The sequence below is a fragment of the Halichoerus grypus genome, chromosome 10 (genome assembly GCF_964656455.1).
Source record: "Halichoerus grypus chromosome 10, mHalGry1.hap1.1, whole genome shotgun sequence".
In the NCBI taxonomy this organism is placed as follows: Eukaryota; Metazoa; Chordata; class Mammalia; order Carnivora; family Phocidae; genus Halichoerus; species Halichoerus grypus.
The window spans coordinates 24,879,781-24,891,885 of record NC_135721.1 but is presented as its reverse complement, the minus strand read 5'-3'; the positions used below and the strand labels follow the sequence as shown (position 1 = coordinate 24,891,885).

The window sequence follows — 12,105 nt, the reverse complement described above, 5'->3', positions numbered from 1 at the left end:
GTTTGGATTTCAGCACAGAGACATGGAGAGGCAAGCTTGAGCTGGACGTTGAGGGGAGAAAAGGATTTGGGCAGATACGGTGGAGGAACCGTGTGAATGAAGGTGTAGAGCTGTGGGGATACGGAGGGGGCTGGGAGAGAGCTGACACTTGAGTTTGGCTGGTGCGGTCATGATGTGTGTGCGACCTGAAACCAGAGAGAACATTGGGGTCCTAAATGTCAAGCATGTGCTCTAGAGACAATAGGGAGTCATCCAAAGCTCTAGAGCAGGGGGGTGACGTGGGCAGTGTGGTACATTAAGATGTTCATTGTGGTTGGGCTGGGCTCCCCGGCAGGGTGGGGAGGCTACTCGAAGGCCAAAGACCAGCTGAGAGGGTGCTGTAGCCCCCAGGCTTCCGGTGCAGTCTCCTCAATGCAGTGAGTGTGTGAGGCAAGCTGTGGTTCACAGAGTTGGTCAGCTTCCAGATGAGGAGGGTGAACCTGTCAAATCTTAGTGCTGGGGCAGGGATTCTGGAAACCATGCTCAGCCCTTCCTGTTGGCTATCTCCTCTCCTCAGGTCTCAGCTGCCTACCTTGATGCAGTGAGCTTGTCTGCAACTGGGTTTTATAAGTAAGTATGGAGCTGGTGTCAGCTCGCCTCACCATGCGTTGTCATCCTAACCTCTGAGGTCCCCTCTTGCACCGAATGCTCTCAGCCTTTGGTCAGGAGAGAGCAGTTCCCCTGAAACTCGTATCTCTTCAATGGACTGCTGCTAATTTCACTCTGAAGATGCTCTAAGATACCCAGCATCACCAGTCTATGTGCCAAGGAGGCAAAAACATGAGCTGCCATATCCGAAGACCTGCGCTCTAGTTCTGGTCTGGAAGTGTATTGTTGCACTTGGAGAAATCAGGGATCTCTCTGAGCCTGTTATCCTCATTGATGACATAGTTGGACCATCCCCAGCCACCCCTCCCTGGGCGTTCTCCTAGAACCAGGGGCAGAGTTACCCGTGTATGTTCCTCTGTACCATGCGTTGGATTTCTGCATGGAGGCTTTCCTTGGAAAAACCACAGGAGGATTTAGAGCACGTGGTCTCGTTACAAAATGCAGAATTCAGTGGAGCTGAAAGTGAGATTTGGAAAAGAGCACATACCTTCAGCTACTTTGAAATTCAGTAGCAGCATGAAGAGCTAGAGACCATGCCAATCTGATTCTGAGATTGTAAAGTGCCAATCTGATTCCGAGGTTGTAAAAAGATGCGATTATATTTCCTACCAGCCATAACATTCTAGCTTTCTCTGGGAAGTTGAACTAGGACCTTTTCTTTCACACATCAATGGGTTTGGAGAAATAGTTCAATATGTATTTTAGGCAAAGTTACATTTTGCCAGTGCTCCCTGGGTTATGTGATACTTGACCTGTGCAAACATGCACACGTGCAGATTTTCTCAGAAGTTCTTGCTTCATTTTCAGAGTTGATAAAACTGGGTAATATAAAGGAACACCCAAGTGAAGATGGTGAAATCAGAGGTCAGAGAAGGTGGCAGGTTCTCCTGGGAGAAGTCTTTTCCCTCAGCTCTGTGCTGGTTTTGTGTTCATGGAGATTCTGATCCCATCAGCTCACAGTTTTCTGTGTCATGCATAGAAAAACATGGGTACGGGGGACTATTAATTCCGGGTGTGAGAAGATGCACACACACACGTATGACTCATGTGAACCTGGAATTGTGTAAGATACTCAGGATTAAAGAAGAAAGAATATAAGAGAGCATTTGCTTTTATCAATAACACTTTCCTCAAGTCATTTGTTGCAACTGAGAAGGGGCCCGTAGCCAAGGAGTAATGCAGGCAAGTGGTTAAAGAGGCATGAGATGCTGATCTCAGCTCTCACCTGGAGAAAGGTGAGCAGCCCAGGAGGCGGTCCAGGCAGGATCTCTGGTTCTGAGACCTTGAATTCCAATTCAGCAGATCCTTTGGAGCGTGGCCTTCATGTCCTTCGTGAGCTTGGGCAAATGTATCCCCTGTTTCTACCACATAGAGGGCAGCACACTGATGCTCTCCGCCGCTCGGCTGTACAGAATGATTCACACAAGGGCCTTGGGCACAATTGAGCAGACAGGAGGCAGAATGCTCTGCAACCCTGGATTTCATTAACAGGTTCAAAGTATTAAAAACACATGGACTTTTATGAAGAACAGCTGAATGAAAAAATAAAACCTTTGGAGTCTTAGGATTTTGTGGGTCAAGCTTGTGTGTGTGTGTGTGTGTGTGTGTGTGTGTGTGTGTGTATGGTGTGGGGGGATGCTCATCTTAACACATGTGCAATGTTTTCTCTTTTCTTCCCCAGGACACCCAACCTCGGCTACAGCTTTGAGACTAACTCAGGGAATCCCTTCCACTACTTCTCCTATGGGGTGGCTTGCTCCGAAGTGGAAATTGACTGCTTAACAGGGGATCACAAAGTAAGGAGTTTGCAAAACCTTTGCACTAGGTTAGGGGGAAGAGAGGAGAAACAAGTGAATTGCAAACACCAAGAACTGATAGAGCACACTTTTTGGCGGAAAATAATAAGTTGGACATCACAGCCTGGCAAACTTCCTAGAAAGGACCGGTGAGCAAATATTTGAAGCTTTCTAGGCCCCAAAGACTCTGCCTCAATCCTCTGCCCCATCCCCGAAGCATGAGAACAGCCACAGACGAATGCAAACGAACGGGCACGGCCATGTTCCCCTACGAAGTGGTTTGTGCGCGCTGGCTGTGAATTTCATATAATTTTCACGTGTCGCACCATATTCCTTTTATTTTTGTCATTTAAAAAGGCAAACACCATTATTAGCTCACAGGTCCTACAGAAATGGGGCTCAAGCTGGAATCAGCCCATGTTCCCTTCCTGATACGATCAACCCAGACCCGGGTTCAGAGTCCAGGGACCTGGGACCTGGCCTTCCCACTGATGCGGAGGTGTGTGCACGGTGACTCATGCTCACCAGGAGACCGTGGCCACTGCCGTGCCCTGCCCAGCTGGCCCCAACTCAAACTTGAGCATCAACAATGCCAGTGCCAACTGAGCATGCCCGGGGCACTCCGCTTCTGAAAGTGCTGTTTGGTTGACACAGTAATTTAAGGGTCGCCAAGGCCCATTATCATCCCACACCTTCCTTTCTTCTCACCCTGCTTTTTCATTCTCCTCCCCACTTCAGAACCTCCGCACCGACATTGTCATGGATGTCGGCTCCAGTCTGAACCCTGCCATTGACATTGGACAGGTAAGGCACATGGGTGACCAGAGTGGTGATGGACTCAGCCACGGGCGTGTCCCTTCTCCTAGGGTCACCAGCCAACCGCATTTTGTCCAACATAATTGTAAAGCAGGTCTGACCAGGGTACCATGTGAGTCTCCCTCAGCAGGAGTTAGATTGATGAGAGCACACCCACCTCTTGAGGTAGAAGACACATGAATGTAGGTTCTGGAAAGGGCACTCACACCTCAGAGGACAAGATGATGAATGGTGCAAACACTGGGTGCGCACGCACGCACACATGCACAGTGTGAGAAGGGGCACACTGTGGAATGGAGATTGAGTCTGGGATTGGTGTGCAGGCAGTGGGGTCTGAGGCCAGAGGAGCTTCTCCCTCCTCGTACCTCTTACACCCAGGATGCATTTTGTCCTCTAGGAAGTAAACGTCAATGGAATGCTAGAGAACACTGGGGCAGAAGACATGGGTTCAGTCAAGAGGACCAAAGGGATGGCTCGAAGAAAATCACTTTTGGAAAATATGAGAGTGTTGGGGAGGATAGGTGGAACAGGAGACAGAGGGAGGCATCGAGAACTGGAGTACTGAGCATCTGGTAGAAAATATAAGTTGTATTTCTCAAAAATGGACAGTTACTGAGTATACGGAAACTTAGTCATTAGTCGCTGTGTTCATTAATTCACTCCACAACCACTGGGGGAGCCCCTCCTGGAGGCAGGCACTGAGCTCGGTGCCTCGGACCCAGAGATGATGAGCACCTGGTTGGGAGAACACACGTGTTTGGCGGAGGGCCCCCCGAGTTTCGTGGTGAGCAGGGAGGCTGGGGGACCAGACGTGTGGGCCCACAGAGCGTGGCAGGTGCCCTCGGAGAGGTCCGTAAGCCCACAGCAGGGGCACTGCTTCTCCCAGAGGGCAGGCAGGGCTGGGAGTTCACAAAGCCTAAGTCTACGGTCCCAGAAATTCCTCCTGTCTCGTGAGGCTGCCTGCAAGCGCATGGTCCCACTTGGCACACAAGGACGCGTGTGGGCCCCTGAGGGACGTTGGGCAACTGTCAGCCTGGGAGCCTGCTTCTCAGCTCCAAGTTGCCGTTTCCCCAGTAGTGACATGGAGGGAACAGCTCCGCCCACCCTGCAGCAGATTTTAGTGAAAAATTACGCCTTCCACGGTGTGACCCTTCTGGAATTGCTGCCCAATTCTAAAACTAACCTTCAGTGTTAATGCCTTTGCCTGGCCTACCTCAATGCCTGGCAAAGGCCCAGCTAGATGGGCAGGAGCCAGGTAGGCTGTGGAGGGCTGTCTTCAGCTTCTTTCCAGGCCCACTCCAGGTGAGGCTTGGTACCTGATGTGGGAAGCAGTATCTGTCCTTGGGGGGAAGCAGAGTGACCGTGGTCTCTGTCTGCCTTGCAGGTGGAAGGGGCCTTTGTGCAGGGCCTTGGCCTCTTCACCCTGGAAGAGCTGCACTACTCCCCAGAGGGGAGCCTGCACACCCGTGGCCCCAGCACCTATAAGATCCCCGCGTTTGGCAGCATCCCCATTGAGTTCAGGGTGTCCCTGCTCCGTGACTGCCCCAACAAGAAGGCCATCTATGCGTCCAAGGTACCGTTGCCCCGGGTCTGTGCTGCCTTCTGGTCTGCACTGGGGGAGGCTCCGGGTGGGAAGGAGGGGCTCCAGCCACCCACCCTGTGGGTCTGCAGGTGGCTCGTGTGGAAGGACAAGAGGGCTTGACACTAGTTTTGGTGAGGATGGCAGAGGGGTGGGCAGTCCCTGCCTGAGAAAACAACTGGAATGACACCACCTCTGTGTGGTCAAAGCTAGCTCGCTTGGGTGCACTCAGAGGGATTCCTTAATCCAGTCCTGTAGGTCAAGGCCTGACCTCCACCCATGTCTCAGGTGTGCATCTTGATGCTTGGTCCTCAAGATGATCCCGCAGATACACACCCTTCCCAGTCATCCCACAAGAATAGCCTGTCCATTGCAGATCGGGCAACACCTCCACGCAAACCCGTTTCCCCCTTCAGTGGCTGGCATCTGACCTTAAACTTGATCTGCATGCCTGAAGGATTGTAGCCATCCTCTATTTCCTTGCTGTCCCCAGTAAGGATGAAAAAATGGTTGAAAATCAAATAAGCTGATTGATATAGTCCTGGATCTAAGAAGGAAGACAGATGATCACTTGTAACCAGTGAAACACACCCATTTGCTCGTCTCATGGTTTACTTACTGTGCTTGGGGCTGGACACTCTGATCCTTGCCATCGACTTTCACGCCGTGGCACGCATCAGGATTACTGCGGACGCATGATAAAAATGCAGCTCTGTGGGGCCCATCCCTAGAAATTTTGATTCAGTAGTAGACAGGGTAGGGCCCTGGAATGTGCGTTTTTAACAAGTGTCCCTAGTGATTTTCATACAGGCAGTTTCTGAGGCTTGCTGCCTGATGTGGGAAGCAGTTATCTGTCCTTCGAGGGGTGGGGAAGCAGAGTGACCGTGTCTCTGTGGGAAGTTTCTGAGCTTCCGGGGACAGAACAACCTCTGCTAGAAGATGTTTAATTCCTGTTGGTCATGATGCCTATATTCCGGACGATGCTGTTGCCTGTAAATATGATGATGGTGCCTGCAAATGTGGGCAGAGTCGCAGGTAGATGAGTCCCCTAGCCTCATAACTGTGAGGAAAGGGTCAAAATTCATGTCACACATTTTTGTCCATAAAATATAAGTATTTAACACAACTTTTAATGGTACATTTTATTTGCATGATGGCATTTTGTTTGCATGATGGCATCAGAGAAAATCACATAGTGAGAGTTAAAAGAAATATGCCAATGAGGTTGAATCATTTACTAGGGTTGCTTGTTCTCTGCCCCTGAGGAATTTTGACCATCCTCCCTGCCTTACTGGGTGCGGCCTGCTGGTGCTGGCTGGGGTTCCCGGCGTCACCAGCCCTCCGGGTGTGGAGGCTGGGGTCCCGTTGCCTGATTCCCTGTCCTGCGCTCTGTGTGCCCAGGGCGTCGGGGAGCCGCCCCTCTTCCTGGCAGCTTCTATCTTCTTTGCCATCAAAGACGCCATCCATGCAGCTCGAACTAAGAACCCAGATTGTAAGATGGAGAAGCTTTTCCGGCTCGACAGCCCCGCCACCCCAGAGAAGATCCGCAACGCCTGTGTGGACAGGTTCACCACCCTGGTATGAGGCCCCTGGAGCGCCCACTCAGTCTGGGGGAGGCTGGGGCAGAGGCCTGAGCACTACAGAGAGGACAGTGGGATGCCAGGCTCTCTCTCTCCACTGGGCAGCCTTGGGTCCATGTTGCCTTCCTTCTGCCATTGAGGCACCCCCTCGAACTTGCTGGAAAACAGCAAGAAATCCCCTTAAAGCTGCCGCTTGCAGCTGGGCCTTCTCCGAGGAAAGAGGGCTCTTTGGTACACAGCTATCACCCACGATTTCATTGTTTCCCATGAAGACGAGGGTGATGGATAAAGGTCCCCAAGAGCCTAATCTCTCGTGTCCATCCCTGGCACTCTTGAGACCCTTCTTTGTGAAGGCCACTGTGTGAGTACTATGGAGCCGGAGACAAAAAGGGGAGTTAATGAATGAACTGGAGGCAGCACATTTGTCCTGTGGTTGGCTGTGGGCCAGGCTGAGGCGGGCACGTGTGGGTGCCCGGGAAGACTTGGCGGTCTTGCAGGAAACCAGGTGATCGTGTTACAGGGCGATTGGTTACTATGTCAGTGTACGTTGCAGAATGTAGCAGGAGTTCTGTGGCCATTGGAATCATTTTGGGAAGCCCCTAGAAGGTACTTGTAGTGGGCAATGCCTGGCAAAAGAAGACTGTGCAGGACAGTTTCCTCGCCGTTGCCCCTGAGCTGAGCTGAAGTGGGCGCCGCACACACAGGACTCTCTAGCTGCCTCTGCCGCAGCTGTCTCTGCTGACTTAGCAGGACCCGGCTCTTCCTGCCAACCCAAGTTGGATTTCCTCCCGGGCGTTTGATAGCAGATTTGATAGGCCTTTTGGGGTTTGGGTTTAGATGTGAAATGGGTACTCATGGACCCAAAGTGTTCCAGGGATGGGGAGGGTCCAGGAGAGTCTCCAGAGCAGGCAGACCTGCCATCCCAGGCCACAGCACTGAGGGTGAGGGAGGCCGACGGGACCCCAGGTAGGCCACCCTCCTCTGCCAGTAGCTTCAGCTATGGGGTAAGAACCACCAGATTATGTGTGGAGCTTCCAGGCAGTGAGGAATGCCCACAGCTCTGCAGCAATCTTCCCACAACCCAGAACCTTCCCACCATGGCCACGATGCTGACAGTTCCCCAAAACTCCATTCCCTGGGAAGTGAGGTGCTATGTGGCTCCCCGTAAGCTTACACAGGCTGCAAGTTAGCTCCTTGCAAACAGTCCGATGCAGAACTCACTGATTTAATGAGCCCCTCTGGGTCCCCAGACCTAAAGCAAAGATTTCCACATGGAAAGTGCTTAGCAAAAATAAATGAATGACTAGGAAATTAAGGGGTCCTGCCCTGGGGGCACTTCCAACAGCTGGGACTGCAGAGGGGTGTTTGGTCTTGGAGTGGGGGTTGGCAGCGGTCGGAGGGGGCATGTGCATCTGAGGGGGTCACACGTCCTGTGCTATGGGAAGACCCTGGCAATGAGTTCTCTGCCATTCCTTCCTAGTGTGTCACTGGTGTACCAGAAAACTGTAAGCCCTGGTCTGTGAGGGTCTGAAGAGAAAGCCCCAAGCAGAGCCTTCTTATGCGACACTGGAGCTTCCATGGAGCGTGGGACATTCCCTGCAGAACATGACATGCCTATACAAGTCATGGGATGATGATGCTTGATTCATCAGGATGGTGTTTGGAAGAACACTGAATGCACTGGAAGATGTTGATCAAAAATCTGCTTTGCAAACTTAATGATAAGCCAATTCAGAACTGTAACTAATGTAACTAATACGCAATTAGAATCTTTTTATGTCTGTTTTAATCATGCATTTAAAATAGGTTTAAGAAGTATTTGTGCCATAATCCTAACTCACAGGCTGCATAACCTCGGGTGCTGACAGTGTCTGTCCTTCAAGGAGGATGCCCACAAACCTCCGGAAGCTTACATTCTAAATCCACGTGCCGTCCTCAGAAAGCCTCCCCTTCAAACCAATGAACATCATATTATAACCTCAGATCCATACTCCAATTTGCAGTGGGACAGTGGGGTGAGATTCAAACCTCTAACCACCTTTGGGTCATTGAAGAAAACGAACAATGAAACAAATTCAAGGTTAATTGAATCTGATCTTGTTAAGTGGCAGAAAGTAAATTATTCTATACCATCAAAACCAACCAACCCAATTATTGAGCACCTACATCATGCTAGGTTTCTTTCTCTTCCCCTTTGTACGTTAAAAAAAAAAAAAATCAGGTTGAAAAATCTTCAGTGGAAGCCAGAGTAATTTCCATCTAGAAATCATGCTACCAAAATCAAGATCAGCCAGAGGAGTAACAGTCAAGGAGCCTGGGTTCTCATCCCAGCTGTGTATCTGTGTGACCTTGGTCTGTCATTTCTTTTTCTGTGCTTCATTTTACTGCAGAATGAAAGGATTAGACTGGAATAATCTCTAAGGCCTTCTCCAGCTCCAAAAGTCTATAAATATATGACCTGAAAACTCCAGTTATATAAGGGATCTGCAGCTATCAGAGACTTGGCTTCCTTACTGTGATGTGCTTTCTGGGCTTAATGAATCCTGCTTTGATTCTCCCAAGTTCCTGAGGTTGGTAAAGAGAACAGGAGAGGAGCAAACATCTGTCTAGTTGCTGCAACAAGTGATTCATCGCGACTTAGCCACCCAGGTGCCCCACACACTTTCTTACAAAATTCCCTTCCTCAGAGTATTCTGGATAAGCCAGCTCTTTTACACCACAGTAAGAGTAAAGAACATTAGAGATTGAACTGATATTTACTTGGAGATCCATGCATGTCCATTTCATTGACTTTCTGGAATGTTCTAGGACATTAGGACACTAGCCTAAGACTGAGATGTGTGCTGTCATTAGTGAGCCTGCAAGGACTACACAATGACTGTGAATTTTCTTCTGAGCTTAGGAACAGAGGCAAGGCAGAATGGTTGTGAAAATCCAACAAGCAGGTGCTTTGTGAGCTATACATCACTGTGTTATGCTGAGAGGCTGTTCTCTCAGACACCTGGCCTCACCCTGCCATCTTAATCTGTGAACTGTCTGGAGTCAGTCAGTTGAGCATCTGCCTTGGGCTCAGGTCATGATCCCAGAGTTCTGGGATCGAGTCCCACATCAGGCTCCTTGCTCCGCAGGAAGCCTGCTTCTCCCTCTGCCCCCTGCTTGTGCTTTCTCTCTCTCTCTGTCAAAATAAAATAAATAAAATCTTTAAAAAACACAAAACTGTCTGAAGTCTATAAGGGGACGGTGCTTGGTCTTCCTGGTATTGCACAAGGAATGCGGCCAACACTGCCTGCAGTATCCCACTGCGACCTGCAGAGGGCGGTGGAAGACCGGACATGAAACCAAAGCCTCAGCGGGCCCTGCAGCGCTGCATCTGGGGTTAGTTACCAGGAAACTGACCGAGGATCTCCGTGTAGTCGGAGTGTCTTCAAAGGCCTCTCCACTACCTGGACTTAAAGCTGACTTAGGGTTTCAGGATGACAAGATCTCAAAAGAGCCCTCAGACGATGTGGGTCAGCCATGGCAGCCTGAGCTCTTGATGAACGGCTACTTGGGGGAAGGGGGAAGGCGAGTCTTCTTTTCTGTCTGTAATTTGCCAGGTGCCACATTTAGTGCTTTACCTACAGGGTGTCATTTGATCCTCCCCGTGGCCCTGAGAGGTATTCATGTAATCTCTGCAGCCGCATGAAGAAGCCCGACCCACAGCTACACAGAGGACTTCCTCAGCCGGTGGTGTTTACTCCCGGAGAGCCCCCACGGGCCACGCAGCCAGGAAGCTGGTGTAGACCTGGAGCTGCTCAGCCTGACAGAGTGGACTCGGGCTAGGCAGGCTCCCAGAGGCTATGGGAGGCACCTGAATGCTATCGTTTCACCTGTAGGCAGTGTTGGGTTCAAACGTCGGCGTGGCCAGGCTGCTGAGCTGTTGTCTGAAGGCAGCTGAGGAATGACACCCTACTCAGAGCTGGGGTGACTGGAAGGCCAGGACGGGGAGGACAGGATGGATGGAGGGCGTAGGAGAAACCCCAGGCAAAGGATGAGGACAGAAATAGTCCTAGCTTATTGACTGATGACTGGGAACATCCCCGAGCCCATGATATTTTTATCTTTAGTTGAGGGGGAGCCTGGAAACCACTGGCTGACTATTTTAGATCCTGGGATAAGGCTATTTGGGACATGCGGCTTCCTTGGCAGAGGGTTGACATAGCCCTGGGGCCCCCAGGCACGGGGGCCTGCCCCTTTGTTCTGTCTCTATCCTGAACTGCAGGAGTACATGCCCCTAAGGCGGGAGACAGATCTTGTGACAATCTTGTCACCTGGAACAAAGCAGCCCACGGATGGGAGTGGAGATGTCAGGCTTTGCCCTTGAACTGGCCCAGCCCCGGCCCTGCACATTTCCCCAGACCGACTCAGCTTTCTGGAGCATGGGGACCATCAAGCTCAAGCTCTTTGTTTCAGAGCAGAGAGGGTAACTGACTTGTTTAGGGTCCCACAGCCCTTCAGTGAGAGGGGCAGGCTTAAGACAAGGATGCCTGACTGCAGGTCCAGACTCTTTAAATCATAGTGAGCCTTCTCTTATGCAGTTGGGTCAGATTGCTGGGGGATCTGATGGAAATCTACTTAATGCTGGTTGGGAAGAAGATACAGAGATCTTGGGGCCTGAGACAAACACTGTGGCAAAGGAGGCATGTACCTTACTGTTGCTTAAAGTCCTAGGGCAGGATCCTAAAACGGGCTTCTTTCTTAAGCCCCACCGACGGGAACAAAACAGTTAGTGGAAAACATCCCTTCGTTCCAGAGTGAGATGCAAAGACGTCTATGCAAGACTTGCAGGGGACGGAAGCTGATTGCGCCCTGTAGCTCATCCCCTACCTCAAGGAGATAAAGGGTTCAAGTGGAGTTTGAGAGATTGGAGAGAGGATTTCTCTGAAGATAGCAAGCTGTACATCCTCTCTGCCAAAGAGGAGAGAGAGAGAATGAGAATGTATTCTAGGGGCGAAGGTCTCCCCGACCAGGCCGTTGGAGGGGGAACTTCAAAGGGACCACTCAAAGACCCGAACCATGACAGTTGCTTGAGAAGCTGCAGTTGAATCAGCTGGAGGCAGCAGGACAGAGACGGGGAGGGAGCTTGAGCCAGCCGCACATCCTCCAGTGTGGCCCCACTGGGTGTCACCCAGGAGGACTGCCTGGAGACAGTGGGACAGTCTTTTTTTTTTTTTTTAATTTTATTATGTTAGTCACCATACAATACATCATTAGTTTTTGATGTAGTGATCCATGATCCATTGTTTTCATATAACACCCAGTGCTCCATGCAGTACGTGCCCCCCTTAATACCCATCACCGGGCTAACCAATCCCCCCTCCCCTCTAGAACCCTGTTTGTTTCTCAGAGTCCATAGTCTCTCATGGTTCATCTCTCCCTCCAATTCCCCCCTCCATTTTTCCCTTCCTTCTCCTAATGTCCTCCATGCTATTCCTTATGTTCCACAAATAAGTGAAACCATATGGTAATTGACTTTCTCTGCTTGACTTATTTCACTTAGCATAATCTCCTCCAGTCCCATCCATGTTGATGTCAAAGTTGGGTATTCATCCTTTCTGATGGCTGAGTAATATTCCATTGTATATATGGACCACATCTTCTTTATCCATTCATCTGTTGAGGGGCATCTCGGCTCTTTCCACAGTTT

General features: G+C 50.5%; 1 protein-coding gene across 2 annotated transcripts in view; it reads left to right on the top strand.

Moving 5' to 3' along the window:
• Positions 1 to 9,635, top strand: part of XDH (xanthine dehydrogenase) — a 59,598-nt gene extending 49,963 nt beyond the window's left edge. The window contains exons 31-36 of one of the 2 annotated variants that reach the window (XM_036119133.2): positions 557 to 609; positions 2,330 to 2,444; positions 3,183 to 3,248; positions 4,645 to 4,833; positions 6,241 to 6,417; positions 7,900 to 9,635. In XM_036119133.2, the coding sequence (XP_035975026.2) occupies positions 557 to 609; positions 2,330 to 2,444; positions 3,183 to 3,248; positions 4,645 to 4,833; positions 6,241 to 6,417; positions 7,900 to 7,950 (651 nt within the window). In that variant the 3' untranslated portion in view covers positions 7,951 to 9,635. Of the gene's footprint in view, positions 1 to 556; positions 610 to 2,329; positions 2,445 to 3,182; positions 3,249 to 4,644; positions 4,834 to 6,240; positions 6,418 to 7,899 lie in introns of those variants that run through there. The other variant, XR_013441641.1, reaches the window with a different exon arrangement.
• Positions 9,636 to 12,105: the final 2,470 nt, after the last annotated feature.